The sequence below is a fragment of the Citrus sinensis genome, chromosome 9, assembly GCF_022201045.2.
Source record: "Citrus sinensis cultivar Valencia sweet orange chromosome 9, DVS_A1.0, whole genome shotgun sequence".
Classification (NCBI taxonomy): Eukaryota; Viridiplantae; Streptophyta; class Magnoliopsida; order Sapindales; family Rutaceae; genus Citrus; species Citrus sinensis.
The window spans coordinates 6641219-6659395 of NC_068564.1; the positions used below are offsets into that span (position 1 = coordinate 6641219).

At 34.1% G+C, this 18177-nt stretch overlaps 1 protein-coding gene across 4 annotated transcripts; it reads left to right on the plus strand.

Moving 5' to 3' along the window:
* The first annotated feature begins 998 nt into the window (after window positions 1–998).
* On the plus strand, window positions 999–16620 carry LOC102629343 (insulin-degrading enzyme-like 1, peroxisomal). Of its 4 annotated transcripts, none has more exons than XM_052433312.1 (26): window positions 999–1318; window positions 1416–1491; window positions 2060–2127; window positions 3738–3829; window positions 3919–3992; window positions 4064–4143; window positions 6282–6333; window positions 6591–6713; window positions 6803–6915; window positions 7027–7189; window positions 8227–8319; window positions 8466–8551; window positions 9479–9565; window positions 10130–10233; window positions 10866–10968; window positions 11258–11350; window positions 11447–11636; window positions 12178–12239; window positions 12323–12427; window positions 13058–13259; window positions 13355–13563; window positions 14681–14805; window positions 14881–14932; window positions 15016–15102; window positions 15677–15799; window positions 16046–16620. In XM_052433312.1, exons 1-26 carry the CDS (start codon window positions 1196–1198, stop codon window positions 16295–16297), a joined length of 2937 nt encoding a protein of 978 aa, XP_052289272.1. In that variant the 5' UTR covers window positions 999–1195; the 3' UTR covers window positions 16298–16620. The 4 variants fall into 4 exon arrangements, with proteins under 4 accessions (XP_052289272.1, XP_052289273.1, XP_052289274.1 ...); XM_052433313.1 differs by having other exon boundaries at window positions 4100–4143; XM_052433314.1 differs by having other exon boundaries at window positions 16035–16182.
* Window positions 16621–18177: the final 1557 nt, after the last annotated feature.

Sequence of the window (18177 nt, forward strand, 5' to 3'; positions counted from 1 at the left end):
CTTGACCTCAACTTTTGCTTAGTATTAATTACTTAACATGCATTTAATATGTGCAAATTCTTTTATTATTAGATAACAAATTTTTTTAATGCATAAATAGTTAAATACTATGTTAAATTGTAAAAAATAACGTTATCAAAAATACTTTTCATAAATTATATATCAAATGTTTACCTTATAAATATTTATAACATATAAATAAAAATATTAGATTTAAGATGTTTTGAGTGTATAAAATTTACCACTTACACTTAGACATTAAAGAATAAAAAATAACAAATTTATCATTCAAACATATGTTTTCAGACCCATTTAGATTTATTAAAAAAGAAGAAGGCTACATAAGATTATCTAAATCATGAATATATAGTCAAAAAAATTATTTTCGTATTTTTTTTATTTTTTAAAATATAGAGTGGTGGGGCATTTGAACTTATAAAATGTATACAACATATTCAACAGCCACAAATTTAAACAAAATTTTTGCCTTCAAATCAGAGAAGGATGAAGGCTGAAGATTAGATAAAACGAACAATTAATTTCTTTTATAATTTTTTCTCTAATTTAATGGTTTTCTTTACTCTCTCTGTTCTTCCCATTGATAACTTGATATGTTCTTCTTCTTTAATAATATTATTTCTCTCTCCAAAATTTTAACTTGAATGATTAGTTAAATAAACCTATTTAAAAATTACATTCAGAACTTGCAGTATTATATGCTTTTTTGTGATAATAGTTTGATAATTTTGACGACAATTAGTTTAAAGCCTCTCTCTTCACTGCGTTTATCAAATGTTTCGCATGCGTGCAGTATCCATCACCAACGACCCAGCGGCTAGTGTTGTATAAAAGATTCTCTTACAACCAAATATTATTCAGTTTATGGTTTTGGTCAAACTAAGTCAATAACTAACTCTCTTTAGCGTAAAGGCTCTTAATTCCTAATATCACAAAAACATAAGGGAGGTATGTAAAATTTGTCACATATTTATTGAGGAAGCAAATATCCGCGACCTCACTGTGGCGTGGGAAACAATCCAGCTCGTAGAATCTACGTTCTGCAGCCACAGCCTGTGACAGCCACAGCACGATAGCGCAGGAGACTCGAGCAAAAAGTCTTGGGCTTGGTCATTTCACTTGTGGATCCCTATAAAGCCATAACGATTGTTTCTCTCTTCTGCAAGAGACTGAAAAAATGGCTGTCGGTAAGGATGAGGTTGAGATTATAAAGCCACGTACGGACAAGAGACAGTACCGGAGACTCGTCCTTAAAAACTCTCTTCAAGTCCTTTTGATCAGCGATCCTGATGCCGATAAGGTAATCAGCAAGACCCAAATTTTTAAAATTTTATTTTTCAGTTTAATTTAAGCTGGTAATCTTGTGGGTTTGGTATGTTTTATTGTTTTTGCTTCAGTGTGCTGCTTCAATGAATGTCAGCGTTGGTGCCTTTTGTGACCCTGTTGGTCTCGAGGGCCTTGCCCATTTTCTCGGTATGTTTAATGTATCTTGTGGCAAATTTGAATTCTTGATTTGGGGAATTTTAGTCTTGTATGAATGTAAATTGTAAAAGTTACTTAAAAAAAAAAAATGGGGATGGGTTTGTGTGAGATGACTCTAAACGTGTTTTCGGATGATCACCGATTACAATACAATGTGTTGCTCATATTGAAATTAGAGTAGAAAGAGTTAAACAGAATTAGAAGTTTCACTTGTACTTTCTTTTTGGTTCAAGTATTTATTCATTGTATGTTTAGGCTTGTTTATTTCCTGTTAAAGTTATAGCATTGTTTCGTTCTTGGTTCTTTCATCTCTTCCTACTTTGCCTACTTTCTTTTCCCTTTTCACTGTTTGTTATTATCATTGATATTTTTTTTTTAAATTCTGTTGTGTGTTGATTTATTGGATGATTCTTCTACTCTCCTATTATACATTATTATCACTTTTAGCTGTGCTTAGATATTTATATGGCTGCAGGGGACAATTTCTGTGGCCTTTTTAATGAGTTCGAGTATTTATAACTTGCTTTAGTTACTGTTTTCCTGTTTCTTTAATGTGCAGAGCATATGCTGTTTTATGCTAGTGAGAAATATCCAGTGGAGGATAGCTATTTAAAGTACATATCAGAGGTATTGACCCTCAATAATGTCCTGTTTCACTTATTTCTAGTATGTTTTCTTAAGTAAAAGTTTCAGAGAATCATGCTTTATGCTTAATCTTGCTCTTTGATACTAATAATAGACTTTAACTAGAAGCAGAGGGAGTTGGCGAGATACACAGACAAGGAAAAAAATTTTGAATGCTATTCCCTTGGAATATAACTGACTAAAAAGACACATTTTCCCTCCGGAGGAAAATCTTAACTTTTTTGTTAATCAGGTGTTTGTAAAAACAAAATCATGAAGCAAATTCTTCACTTGATTTGTAGGGCTGATGGGAGTTTTAGTTTTAATTACATTCCTCTATTTTCCTGCAAGCCATTGCAGTCACATTGTATCTTAGTGATTGGATGTGGAAAAGGTATTCTTGTTTAAATTTTCAGCCATGGATTGTTCTATTGTGGACTGGGGTGATGACTCCATTTATGTTCTTTTCTCTGTGGAGCTGATCCATAACCGGATTGGATTTAGATGTAGTCCGTTTATTCAACAAGGGTTTAGAAAGTTCACTGGCATGGTGGTCTATCAATATCTTGTGATATGATTTGATAATGTTTGGTAATGTTGTCGAAAAAAAATACTTTAATTGTCAATATGTATCCTTATCGTTCTAAGTGATGCTGTGGACTTTCCATGCATTGACTGATGTATGCTGGAGTGAAAAATTATGAATTATATTGTGAACATGATCCTCTCAAGCTGTCTTTTGATACTTGAGACAACTTGTGCCAGAAATTTCTTTTTTACTTTAGATTTTGTGTCTTTAGGTTACTGATCTTGCATAGTGTCAGGGTGACGATTTAGATAATATTGGAGCAGCAACAGTGAATAATGACCACAGTCTTACTGCGGGTTGTTGAATCACATCCTAAGACTAGTTGTGATTCCACATCCTATCTTTGCTTATGTCTTCTAGTAGAGTCATTGGGTGGTGGTTTGGTATTGTTTATGGTTAAGGTTGATCTTAAATACAGTTTGAGACATGTGAAGAGGAATCTGGAGTCTGAAATTTGTTTTTATTTTTAATTTTGATATATAATATATTGGGGAAGCAACTCTAGAGACCTTGTAGCAAAGATGGTTTGTGGGTGATTATTGTGGCACTGCAATCTTCTTTACGGAATAAAGGAATACCTCCCACCTAGGTCCTTGGTACAGGTGTCCTGTTTTGATTGGCGCATTCATATTTTGGTAGCAGAAGTACTGAAGTATGTCTCTCGTGTAGTTTTGCTTCCCTGTCTTGAGCTTTATTTGCATTATTTATAGAAATCTGGTTCGGTTCAGAGATTTATCATTTCCTTTTTAATTTGGCCCCCTGTGTATGGGTGGTATCACTGGTATGTTCCTTGATGTGTCTGTTTGGAGAGTGCACTTTTTGTTCTCTTTTGAGGATTATCTTGGGAATTCTTTTGGGGTAGAAACTAGGTTGTCATTACACACTTGAGCACATACATTTTAGGTTGTGTGATCAAGTGATAAATACAAACTGCTCTCTGTTTTATTTCTTGATTAATCCCTGTAAGTACGACGAGCAAGGTGTTGTTCTAATTTTCGCCGTGGATTAATTTTCTTATGCACAGCACGGAGGAATGGCAAATGCGTTTACATCTTCTGAGCATACAAACTACTACTTTGATGTAAACCCTGACTCCTTTGAAGAAGCTTTGGACAGGTACATGCCATTTTTCATTTTTCTTAAGTGTGATATCTTTCAGTACTTGAGTTTTTGAGTCTGAGTCTTTCCTGTGATTTACTGCACAGATTTGCACAGTTCTTTATTAAACCGTTGATGTCAGCTGATGCTACGATGAGGGAGATTAAAGCAGTTGATTCTGGTTAGTTCTTCATTGTAGAGTCTAGCGCATTAATGTACTTTCAGAATCATGTTTCATTATCATTAATTCAGTTCCGCTTTCCTTCCTCCTCCCTCGCTTGTATCTAGAGAACCAGAAAAACTTGTTGTCTGATGTTTGGAGATTAAACCAGGTATTGCTTACTTCCATTAATTTAATATTTGGAGATGATTTTTCCTTGGGTTTCTATTTTCTAAGTTATGTCATTATATCATTTGTTATCATTCACAAGAGACCTTGGACCCCATTGCTGAGCCTGAGTATCAGTTTTGAAGTGAAAGTTTTCCTTCATAAAGCTTTATTTTATTGCTGCAACTCGTGTTTTTTTTTTTTTTTTCCTTTTTTCTGGTTGCTATCCTATGTTCTTTGGTATAAGAAGTGGCTCCATTGAACTAAAAAAACCTGAACATGCACAGACATCTGACCTTTGGCCATTATTTGAATAGATTGAGATATAATATTTGCTAAAATTGATATTCCATTGTTGAACTCTTAACACAATAAAATTTGGTAAGAAGAAAATAAATTATTATAAGTTGGTGTTTTATGGCACAAGGGTATTGGGGATTGTGTAGGTCTTCTTCTCTTACAATGCCTTTTGATTGGTGTTCTATGGAATATGGTCTATCATTCTTCATAGCTTAGTGTTTTAGGTTCAAGACAATTTTAGCAGTGTTGATTAGTTGGAAAATGGATGAGTGGTAATGGACTTAGCTTGATTTGGGGTCTTTATGTTGTACTCGTCTGCCAAAAAATCATTTTCACTCGTCCTTTTATGGAATTTTTAGATATCTTAAGCACTAGGCTTTAGTTTGGTTCTGTTTCGGTTTTTCTTATATATTTCCCATGTACCACGGTTGCTCCACAATTTTGGTACTGCTTTTGTAATAAATTTGTTACGTATAAATAGAAAAAGAATAGGGCTTTTGATAATTGGCGTGTAAAGTGCTTATTGATTGTTAGGTGCCGATATTATGGTACAAAGGGTGGCTTAAGAGTTGAAATTATGTGTAGAATTTTGAATTTTGAAAGGATATTGGTCAGGGTAGCATTTGAGACCAAAATATCAGGTTAAGATAGTGTTACATGAGCTACTTTTACTTGGATGTGAACAGTAATCCAAGAAAGATGAATAAATAGATGTATTCATCACATGTAATGTATGGTGCCTCAGCATCAAATTTTTCCCATACACTTATATCACACGATTCTAAGGAGTGCAACTGATCTTCATTTAAAAGCGTTTGGCTGGAATGTATGAGACTTGCCAGTTTTCCTGAAGTCGCCAAAGGGTTGAAGTTCTAAATAGGAAACTGCAAATACTAATGATGTGGGCCCAAAATAAAAAAATAATTAATTAATTAAAAAAAAAAAAAAGAAAAAACCACAGAGGACCTCATGCAAAAGCCAATCAGGACAGTTATAATAGAGAAGGACTGATGTTCTGTTGTGAGGCCTATTCAATCAAACCTAGATATTAACTCCTAAAATATGAGCAAGCTAAAATAATGCCAAGTGATTGGATTTCTGTTGTTAAGCTTAACATTGAAATAAGGCTAAATGGAAATTATTGCCAAGTATCAAATTTATATATAGGTCCCACATAATTTTAGATCAAATTTTGTAGAATTCGTTTATTTTCGAAGGCCTGTTTTACAACCTTTGAAACTTCCTTGGAGAAGAAAAGATTCCATCTAGATCTTTGCATTGGTACCAAGAGATTTTACTAAGCAAGTATCTTGTTTTTGTTGTTGTTGTTCTTTTTCCCCCTTTTTAATGAGAAATAAGAAAGTAATTTATCTTCATTGATGTTGTCATCATTATTGCTTTTAACAATTAGCATCATCATCAATCGACCTAAAAGTTTATGCTAATAGATTAGTCAACTATAGCCTTAACAGGCCATCTGGATTTTATCAACTATAGTATTAACAGACCCTCTGAATTTTATTAACAGCCTTGTCATGTGGATCAAGCTAAAATAGAAACTAACTTAGATGCAGATGATAATGCAAATGCAAATACAAATCTGAATGCAATTATATGGGAGGTTTCAAATATAAGACCTCTTGGTCAAATTAATGTTCATGTCATATTAATTTTTTGTTTGGCTTAAAAGCATAAATTATAAAGCTGGTCCTGACGATTGTATTTGAGTTCCAGCAAGTTAATTACGATTAAGGTGTTATATCTTTTGACCATAGTACTAGTTTTGGTAGTGTTTCTGTGAGAAATGACTACCTTTATGTTTTTTTTTTTAAATTTGTACAGCTGCGGAAACATCTAAGTTCAGAAGATCATCCATATCATAAGTTTGGCACTGGTCAGCAACTTACTTGATTCTCTCTCCGTTCTTTATTATAAAGAGTTACATTCTGTTATACTTTTTCATTTATCATTTTCTTCATTTTAGTAATTTTTCAGAGTTTTATGAAAAAATGATTGTATTTCCAAGTTGTTCTGTCGATGTCTACAATTCATTGTGTTCACAATTTTTTTCCTTTCACCTTTTCGCCCTAGTTTCTGCATATTGTGTTTCAATGAGATAGATGTTTATATCAAGTACTTGTTGATGTTTAGGTAACTGGGAAACTTTGGAAGTTCGACCAAAAGCGAAAGGATTGGACACAAGGCATGAGCTCATTAAGTTTTATAATGAACATTACTCTTCCAACCTCATGCATCTGGTTGTGTATTCAAAAGGTTAGGAACTAATTCTTCCTGCTGTATTTTGGCCTTGACCGAAGTACTCTGAGATATAATGACCAACCCTATGTGATGGATGTTTCTAGAAAGTGTTGATAAAATTCAAGGTCTAGTGGAGAATAAGTTTCAGGACATTAGGAACACTGATCGAAATCGTTTCCGTTTTCCTGGTCAGCCTTGCACATCAGAACATTTACAGGTATGCACAAGTTCTATGTGGTGACAAAGGGTCTCAAGTGACACTGCAGAAAGTAGGAAAGAATTTTTTCTTTTTTTTTCAAATTTTCCTAGTTTATATTTTTTGCTTCAGATTCTTGTCAGAGCTGTTCCAATTAAACAAGGTCACAAACTAAGAATTGGATGGCCAATAACTCCAAGCATTCATCACTACAAGGAAGCACCAGGCAGATATATCAGTCATCTTATTGGGCATGAATCAGAGGGATCATTGTTTTACATCTTGAAAACATTGGGTAGGTTCTGCTTATCCCTTATATTTCTGATTCTCAATGTACTTGCAGCTTTCGGTTGCATCCTGAAACTTTTTTGATTTGAGAACTTAACCAAGTTTTAGTGTCCATAATTTGTGTTCCTACATCCTTAGGCTTGAGATGCTTCTTCTTTACAAGTTCAGAATGAATTGTTTTTGTTAATTTGAATAGTAAAATACATAAAACAATGATATTTTGAATTTTTTTAAGATGTTAGCAGACAAATGATTCTGTTTAGATTTTCACTACAATGTATTTCTCATTGTTCCCCCCCTCCTCCTCCCCCCCCCCCCCCCCCCCCCCGAGTATTCAATGCCTACCCTGTCATATTTCCATAGTGTGGATGTTAGAAACAATTTACAAAGCCACTGCATGTTATGCTTTCTTGAGGGACAGATTTTCCTCTAGAATTTTAAAAATCACTGCTTGATGCAAACAGCTTAGTGGGGATGAAGCACTCTCTGATCCTCATTTCATGGCTGGATTGTTGATGACTTTGGTTAACGTCCACTGAAATCTGTACAATTTGTCTTGTACTAATTTGTGTTGATTATCATATATTTAATTGTTTATTTATTTTAGTCTTTGTTCATTGATATTGCTTAAAGGTAAAGTATGGCAGTGCACTTTCTTTAATTTTGATGTTAGCATATCCGGTTGTTGCCTATGATCTTCCAAGAATGCAGTGGTATTTTGATGAGAGCAATTTTTCATGCTTAAGGGAAAATTTTATTTGCGTGATTAGGAATTGAGCTACTGATGAATATCTTTGGAATGATTCATTGATAAATAATGTGATTGTAAAATGCTGGCAACCATTTCACAAGTTTCAGGGTGGGAAGAAGTCTTGATATAAGCACATGTATGTTCTGGTTGATAATGTCTGTGTTTGTTTGTGTATAAAGATCAAAGTGGAATTTGATGACATTAGCTCAGGGTCTTTGGTTATCCACACCAAAAATTTTCACCTTTGAAAGGCCAACTGACCAGTCACCTCTTTTTTAAATAAATTTTTGCAGGATGGGCTACATCATTGGCTGCAGGTGAAGGAGATTGGACTTTGGACTATTCATTCTTTGAAGTTACAGTTGATCTTACTGATTCTGGTCATGGTAATTCATTTGTATCTCACACTGCATTTAATTGAATGTGATTCATTATAATCAATTGATTTACTTTGTTCTGCTAGAATATGCAAATAACTTCAATTTGTAGATCTTTTGGGTTAAATATTTTTCCCCCCTTGATTGACTAGCAGAGCACATGCAAGATGTTGTGGGGTTGTTATTTAAATACATAAACCTTTTACAGCAGTCTGGCGCTAGCAAATGGATATTTGATGAGGTATGATGACGCATCTTGTTAATTGCTACTGTTGCATAGTATTATTGTTAATTGCATGTTTCTTGCATCCGTGCAGTCTTGCCTCTTTGTAGGATGCTTCTGTTGAAGAGCATAGTGGTAGGATGATTGATTTGCATTAAATTTTCTACCCGAGAATGTTGGGGTTTGGCTGTTAGCTTAGTATCTATTTTGCTTCTTATTTCTACTACTACTATTATTTGTTGTTGGAAACAAGAAGTTATTTGACTCTGCTAATGGCATTACTTTTTAGTTGTGAGATACTATTATTGTTCGATAGTTTGTTCTTACAATGCTGTGGTAAAAGTTGGTCTTTTGGATAATGACTCGTGATTGTAATTGGCCATATCAATGATGTATATGTAGAAATGTGAAATGGGGGAACTATGATAGTTGCTATTCAAACATTACTTGCATGCTATTATTAAGTTTCAGGATTATGGTTGAAACAGGAAGAATATGTTCTTGTAGATGATGTATCTTAATGGACGCTTTTAAGAAATTGTTCTGCTGACCACCAGAGATTTGAGTATAGCCGCCCACAGTATATCCACCGAAGGTTTGAGAATAGTTTTTACTCGGTGTAAAGGAAAAAAAATTGCATCAAATTTATTGCCCTCTAGTTTTTCTTCCTTTTATACTTTCATGCAATCTGAAAGGAAGGAAAGTTCATGACAGCAGTCCAACACATCAATGAATCTGGCTTTGTATTATTATCATGCATTTTATGTCTTTCATAATATCTTAAAAGTTTTGTCATGCTGTATTCTTGCTTGAAGGATAATCAACTCTCTCCTTGTCAGTACTTCAATTGTGTACTATTTATTGAATTTGCATCTGGAAGGTTGCCTGCCTTGTTTTCAGCCTATCTAGTCTTCAACATTCTGACATTTTTTTAATCTTATGAAGCTTTCAGCTGTTTGTGAGGTGACATTTCATTATCAGGATAAAGTCCCCCCGATTGACTATGTGGTTACTGTTGCTACCTATATGGAGGTATACGTTCTTTTTCATTTTGTAAAGTTAATCCTGCTGGGTTGAACGAAATATCCAGTTTTATTACATTGTTTAAAATAATTGGAATAGTGTAGGAGTATAGCTTGAGGAACTGATTGTGAGGCATAGCTGCTAACACCACTTGAAACACTAGAAAATACCTTTATCTGATGATTGATTGGATGAAAAATATGGTTATCTTGCCTGCCTCATTGTCTCTTTCCCTTGCGCATAAAGGTGTTTTTGTTTAATGTTAGACATAGATAAGTGGATATGGTGAGTAGATTAATAATCTTGTTCTACCATTGTTTTTGAATGCTGGACCTCTTTTTTTAGATTCCCAACAGCTTTTTGCAAGAACCAGTCTTTGTGCTATTCTTATAGACAGTTTACAAATTTGACTTTCTTTTCTTTTTTCTACATTTTGAGGATTATTTGGGCTTGTGAATCATGAACTGGTAGCTGATTGACATCTTTCTTTTGCATTTGTCTGTTTTGATTGTGAATGAGTCAATTATTACTGTTTTTTCTGTTAGTAAATGATGCCTTGAAATTATTTTTCAGACATATCCCCCTCAAGACTGGCTAGTGGGTAAATCGTTGCCTTCCAATTTCAGTCCAGAGATTATTCAAATGACTTTGAATGAGCTTTCTCCAAAAACTGTTCGGTAAGTTTGTAAGCGCCTAGAGAGTGTTTGACTCGGTGTATATGACGAATGACTCACATGGTTCCGTTGTTTGAACTTTGTACATAACATCTGTTCCAATTTGATTGTTAAAAAATTTAACTTTAGTTCACTATTTTGTTGGACATGGTACCTGATTCTTGTAGAAGTTATCCGAACTTCATTTAAGCATTTGACTTATCGTTGAACTTCTATGGCAGGATGATGTTTTATTTTTATCATTCCCGTTCTTCTTGCTATAAGATAAGTTCTTTTTCTTGTAAAATAATTTTGTCTGGCTTTAAACTATTCCATGTGCATGTGAAGCCTTATCTGCTTGTTTCCATTATCTGCTGTAATATAACTAATTGTTTGCTTCCCATTGCTTTATGTTTAAAAGAAAAGGGAAACATTTCAATATCATTGTATTGCCAATAACTTGGTTAGCAGTTTCGGATTTGATACTTTGTTTTCAAGAGTAATTACTTGCATTTTTCTGCTTGTTGGTAGTAATGCTCAAGGACATGTTTGTGTCTCATAATCCATGTACAATTGGCTGTCTCCATCTTGCAATCAAAGTCAGACTATTGTGATTGACAGATAGTCGGCTTTCTAATAAGCTCTCTGTTTATCAGGATTTTTTGGGAGTCAAAGCAATTTGAGGGGAAAACAGACATGGTTGAGCCTTGGTATGGTACCGCTTATTCCATTGAGAAAATCAATGAGTCCATAATTCAGGTTCGTTGTTTGATTTTAAATATGATATGATTCATTATTCTAGTAATAATAACAGAGGTCAATGTCCTTGGAGGCAAATGGCTATTAGAATGAGATGGAGGGTGAGGTTTCAGGGTTTCTCTTTTGGTTCATGGATACGATTTCCAAGAAGGAAAAGTTCATATTAGATTGGAGTGTATGCTATTTATCTTGTCCCACATTCAGTGGAAGCAGCTAAATAAATTTTGCGTGATTAGAGCAGCTTGAAGGAAGGAATTGATGTGTCTTCAAAATCTTTATTTGTTTCCAGGACTGGATACTGTCTGCTCCTGAGGAAAATCTGCATCTCCCAGCTCCTAATGTCTTCATCCCCACTGACTTGTCTCTTAAGGATGCACAAGAGGTCTCAGGATTTTTTTTCCCCCATCTTTACAGTAAAATTTATTGTGATGTTTTCTCTTTAAAGTAATTATTTGTATGCAATTGGTCTTTGTAACAGGCCAAATTCCCAGTTCTGTTGAGAAAGTCATCCTATTCAACATTGTGGTACAAGCCTGACACAATGTTCTCTACACCCAAGGCATTTGTTAAGATTTATTTCAACTGCCCCCATGCTAGCAGCTCTCCTGAATCTGAAGTTCTGACTGATATTTTCACACGGTTGTTACTGGACTATTTGAATGAATATGGTAAGATGCTGGATAAATATCGGAGGATGTTGATGTAGGATTGGACAAATGACTATTCCTTTTCTTTTAACTTTTGTTTTCATTCTTTTTAGTTGGAAACAGACAAACTTTTATAGATAAATAAAGGGAGAAAGATTTCCAAAGTAAACTAGAGTTCCACATACTAAAATTTCATTGAAGGAACAGATTATTACCAAAGGGCTTCTCATACCTGATCCCTGGATTTAGGTTTAGTTGAGCTGACAGAGGTCATGTATTGATTTTGTTTGATTGGGCTTTTTTCACATTTTAGTAAATTTTGGGACTTGTATGCTGTTTGAGGTATAGATATGCGTTTGTTCTATATGGTTAGTAGGTAGCTTTTATTGGACTGTCTTTGTTTCCCTTGTGAACCTCTGGTTCACTTCCATATCATCTTCTCTTTCATTTTGATAAAATTCTTATGTTTCTAGTACAGAGCATAACTTCCACAATTTACATAATTCTGTATTTGTGAATAAAATTAAATTTTTTCCTTACCCATCATATCTTTATGTATCAGCTTACTATGCTCAGGTTGCTGGCCTTGATTATGGGATAAACCACACTGAGAGTGGTTTTGAGGTAATGTTATCACTTGCCTTTGATATTTATCGCATGTTGGTATGCATTTTTATGTGTCGATTTTATGGTTTTTGCTTCTATAGGTTACAGTGGTTGGATATAATCACAAATTGAGGATCTTGCTGGAAACTATTTTTCAAAAAATTGCACAATTCAAAGTCAAACCTGACAGATTTTCTGTGATTAAGGTAATGATTTAGGCTTAAAATATTTGACCTGTTTGACATTGAATGTTATTTTCTTTTATCATCTTAAACATCTAACTGAATCAAAGTACTAGTATTATTTGTTTATAATTGGGAGCTTACAATAATTTTCTTTGGTTGTGCTGTTCCAAAGCCTGCATAGCTTTGGTTGTTTTGAGCCCCAAATCAGTAACATGGCTTTTCAGCGTGAAGGTTTTAGGGGTGTACATTTGGGTGTGGGCGTGCATGTATCTTTTTCTTTCACCTTTTACACCTGGATTCCATTCATGTGGATGCACATGCATAAGCAACCACAAACCCCCTGAAGTGGATCTTCACTGTGGTAGGGGCATACTAAAATATTAAGGGTAAAAAATATATTTTTGTTTATATTTGATTATTAAAGTGTATAAGCTGTTTCTAAAAATGTTTTAGCACTGTTTTTTTAGTTCTTCCGGAACTTGCATTTGATAGTTCTGTGACCGAGTCCTCAACTGGTTGAACTTTTGACTTAACAATCCCCATTTCCACTGTATGGAACCATTATCATGTTGCTTCTTTTGGTGAGTCTGTTATGAACCCAAGCTGTTCATGTATGAATAAAGTTTTTCATTCCCTTTTATTTATTTGCAGGAAATGGTGACAAAAGAATACCATAATAATAAGTTTCTACAGCCATTTCAACTGGCTATGTACTACTGCTCTCTAATACTTCAGGATCAAACGTGGCCTTGGATGGAAGAACTTGAAGTTCTTCCTCATCTTGAAGCTGAAGATCTTGCTAAATTTGTACCCATGATGCTCTCTAGGACCTTCTTGGAATGTTACATAGCAGGTCCTTCTGTTTCAATTTTTTAATTGCATTGTTTGAGATTTCGGTCATTCCTTTTTGTTTCCATTTATGATCTCATTACTTTCATTTGTTTTCAGGAAACATTGAATCTAATGAAGCAGGATCGATGATCCAGTACATTGAAGATGTTTTCTTTAAGGGCTCAAACCCAATATGCCAACCATTGTTCCCATCCCAGCATTTGACTAATAGAGTTGTTAAACTTGAAAAGGGCAAGAATTATGTGTACTCCAACCAAGGCCTGAATCCTAGTGATGAAAATTCTTGCCTAGTCCATTATATTCAGGTACAAGAATTTTTTTAGAAAAAAAAAGGAAAATAATGATTTAATTAAGTGCTTTGGCTGCTGATATACCTGTTATATGCTGCATCTAAACTCCTTGTAAAAGTAAGCAGCTGGTATTCTGCATGCATTTCTTATCCCTTTTAATACTTGAAAAGCTTTGAAAGTATCCTTTTGGGAAGAGGATAAAATCTTGAGCAGTATTCTAATTGTTATTGGGACACATGTTTATCACTAGTGTATTCTTTCTTCCCATTGCTGTATCGTAGTTGGAGGCATTGATTTCAAATTTTAGATATTTTCATGAAAAGGGAATGAAATACTGATATTGGTTTCAACAAATATTTTCTGCCCAGTTGTTACCTTTTTTTTTGGGGGGGGAAGGAGGCTAAAAAGGAGAGAAAAAAAAAAAGAGATTAGCAAGTAGTTGAGCCTTTTTCCTTCTTTTTCACGGTGAATTGACCCCCGGGTATGGTGTAGGGCGGTTTTTGCTTTAAAATGGCTTTGTTTGGGCTGTCATTTCTTGATGAACAGTGGTTTGCCTCTTTACTGTCCGTATGATTAGGTTATTCAGCTAAGACCCTAAACTACTGAACAAACTGTGATTAAGGAATAATTATGGCAATGTTTTCGCCATTACTTTTAAGACAAACATACAGTGTGTATTATTTATGTGTTGATGTCTGCCATTACTTTCAGACAGCACAAACTGTGATGAGATCTATTTATATGTTGCTTTTGCCATTACTTTAAGTGAATTACATGTCATCCAACGGTTCTTTATGCATGTTGATGAGGCTCCGAACTTAAGCTCTGAAAGAAATAGTTTTGTGTCCAATTTCTTGAAAATATATATCTTGTGCTAAGCGACATTGGTTTTCCTCGAGCATTCCTTGATTCATGGAGTTAATATGGTTTTGTTGCTTTAGAATTATATGGTTTTGGGACAAACTGGCATGGATTCTGAAATGTAGGTTATTGGTACCCATGCAACAGGGATAATAGATGTACAAGTCACACAAAATCTTTTACATGTTTCTCGATCTCTATTTGACCAAACCATTTGTTTCTGTGGGGGGTCTGATGCGATTCTGATGTCATGTCATGTTGAGTTGTTCAGGTTCATCGAGATGATTTCCTTATGAATGTGAAACTTCAGCTTCTTGCTCTTATTGCAAAACAACCGGCTTTCCACCAGCTTAGAACCGTTGAGCAACTTGGGTACATTACAGCACTCCTGCAGAGGTACATAACTTGAGGTCCCTAGTTCTCCTTCAGCTTGGAGTATTTGCTTTAAATTTAGCTATCTACTTGATGTAGGAATGATTTTGGTATCCATGGAGTGCAGTTCATCATTCAATCCTCAGTAAAGGTGATAGCATAGTTTTGTTCTTTGAATATGCACATTGACAGCATTATTGTCGCTTTGGCTCAAGTGCTCTGTCAATTTAACAGGGTCCGAAGTATATTGATCTGAGAGTTGAATCATTCCTCCAGATGTTTGAAAGTAAACTTTATGAGATGACCAGTGACCAATTCAAGGTGAGACACACATTTCTATTCTACATGAGTTATTCTGCTCTGTGTTTTCACTGATGAGATTGTTTTTATAAACACTACAGAAGGTTGGAAGTTATTATATCAGTAATGCTCAAGTTTGATGCTCAAATCTTTTACCAATAGAATTATCAAAAGAATCATTTGGATAACATGTTTTGAATAGAGAAAGTACTTCCCTAATCTTAATTTTAGACTATTAACTGCATGAATTAATTTGATAATGCTTATATACATATGCCAAGGCTTTTACAGTTGCTATTAATATGAGATAAATATGATATTATTCCATCTTTTTGTCATCATTTTGTCATATCCTAGTCTTGAAATGCAATGGAACTACATTAAGTACAAAGAAAGAGATTGGTGATATTAAAAGAGATAATATTCCTTATCAATTTTTCTGTAACTGCATCTATTGTCCCTGTCTCAACCACTTTTTTCTTTTATGTGAAATTATTATTTTCTTGATGATCCCAGATAGATATTCTGTTTATATGAGTGTTTTTGGATAAATGCCTGGCTCCTTAACAGTGAAAATGGCATTTTTTTCATGTAGAACAACGTAAATGCATTGATTGATATGAAGCTTGAGAAACACAAGAATTTAAAGGAAGAATCTGGATTTTACTGGCGTGAGATTTCTGATGGGATCCTCAAGTTTGATCGGAGGGAGGTTGAGGTATGGGAATTACTATCAATTTATTTATTTATTTTTCACCAAGTCAGGTTAAGACTTTTGTATGTTTGAAGATTCATCTTCAATTTATTTTGGAGAAAAAGGTAAACTAAGAGACATGAAGAACGCAGCCTCTGCTCTCTGTAAACCTTCTTAGGGGCCTGAGCAAATTAAAATTATCTTTTTCACTTGTAGTTGAGTACTTATATTATGAAGTAGTTGGTTTATACAATATTAGTGTTGAAACAGGTTGCAGCACTGAGGCAGCTGACACAACAAGAATTGATTTACTTTTTCAATGAGAATATTAAAGCTGGTGCACCGCGGAAGAAGACACTAAGTGTTCGAGTGTATGGGAGCCTGCATGCACCTGAGTTGAAGGAAGAAACTAGTGAATCAGCTGATCCTCACATCGTTCACATAGATGATATTTTCAGTTTCAGAAGATCACAACCTCTCTATGGTTCATTCAAGGGTGGTTTTGTTCAAATGAAGTTGTGAGGTGTTGAATCTTACATCTGAGTCTGTTCGTAAAGAAGACTCTGCAACTACAGGAAGAGAACAGCAGATTTCAAACAAGCTTCCACATCGACTATGAAAAAGATGGGTGCCCGTAAATCCATTGATCAAATAAAGGTTCTTATAGCACCAATCTATTCGACATAAATCAAAAGATTATACTCTTTTAACTTATTGATGAATTACACCTGTAACGAAATGGTGCCGGAACGTGTTTTTTTTTTTTTTAACCATTGTACGGAAACCGAACTTGAGAGAAGTTACAAAATTCATCTGCCACTGCAAGGCATGTTTAAGACTGTCTAGTATTGCTGTCTTTAGCTCGAGCCTCGAAGTACTTTGGTAAACACTCACAGATGAAGTTTTGGTATCCTCGTTTTCTTTGGTCTCACGCGACTTTAACCTCGAGAAACATCGAAAACAGGTGGTATACTCTCTTGACTTCACGGGCGAGGCCTATTTTTCAGTTATGTTTTTTGAGGTTGCTTTGATATTTTGTCTAATCCTTCCTTCACAGGAGATAACATCAGAAAGTAAACTGTTGTTCAATTAAATTTCGGAAACTACCATTTAATCAAATTCTAAAACCAGCAAACAAAAAGTAACGTATGAAAAAAAAGGATTAAATAAACATGCAAATTCATGAGACCAGAACTAGAAACTCTAGATCTGAAAGAAAAGAATGCATTTATCGGTCAAAACTGATTACAACAATTTCCCCTGCTAACCACTTATCTCAATTTTGAGACAACAGAATAGAGACAGAGAGATGCCTTTTGTTTTAGAAGAAACCCAGGTGAAAGAAAAAGGATAATGTAAGAGATTTTGGCTTTGGGAATGAGAAGGAGAGACTGCACAATCGTATAAATAGGTTCTCTCGATGTTTCTTGGCCTTCACATTTCAGTATTTCACTTTCCTTTCTCTTCCTTTCTATCCAAGTTACCTGTTCTTTTTTAAACCCTTTCTTTTAATTTTTTGATGTTGCGCAAATACAAGATTCTTCACAGAGTTATTCTGAGAGTATTTGGTCCGCAAATCAAAATATTGAAGAAAATTTTATTCTTTCACATTTTTCACTTCAATAACATATGCATTTCATGACTGTAAATATTGTAAACACTAGCAAAATACATTGTACCACAGATCACTGGGCTTAAGTTCAAGTGGGAACAGGGGGCAAAAAAAATAAAAAAAAGGAGATTGACTGATAAAGGTATCCTGATCAATTGATCTCTTAATTATAAAATATTGTCTATCCCACATTTTTAATGTGATTGGAATCATAACAATTTAAATCTGTATCTTCAATCTGAATATATTCTTTCTTTTATTTTGGTTGTCTAGTGAGAATTTTATTTGTATTTTGGCTTCTTTGCTTGTTGATCTTATTTTATAGTCTCTAGGATCTCAAAGATTATTGGTTGGGTCTCTTTTTTTTTTTTCTTTTTTTTGAAGGAAATTCATTGCACATCTGCCAAAATTTTGGAGAGAGAATTTTTCCCTTAAATAAAATGTTTAATACAATGTCTTTTAATTTGGTTGGTTGCATTCTATAGATATTATAATATGAAGTTCACAGAGAACCTAAATACATAAATTTATAGTATAGACCAAATATTTATTAATGCTACTTATATATATTTGTAATAGAATAATGATAGAGTTACAACTATCTTATATAAATAAGTGTGTAAACTGTGATATGAGAAAATTAATTTTATAAAATCATTATGGACTCATATAGTTAAAAAAAATATTATCACTTTTTAACCAATCTATTTATATTATCTCAATTTATACATACCAATTTATTTAAAATTGTCTATAACTTTTTATCATTACTCATTTACTTTACCTGGCG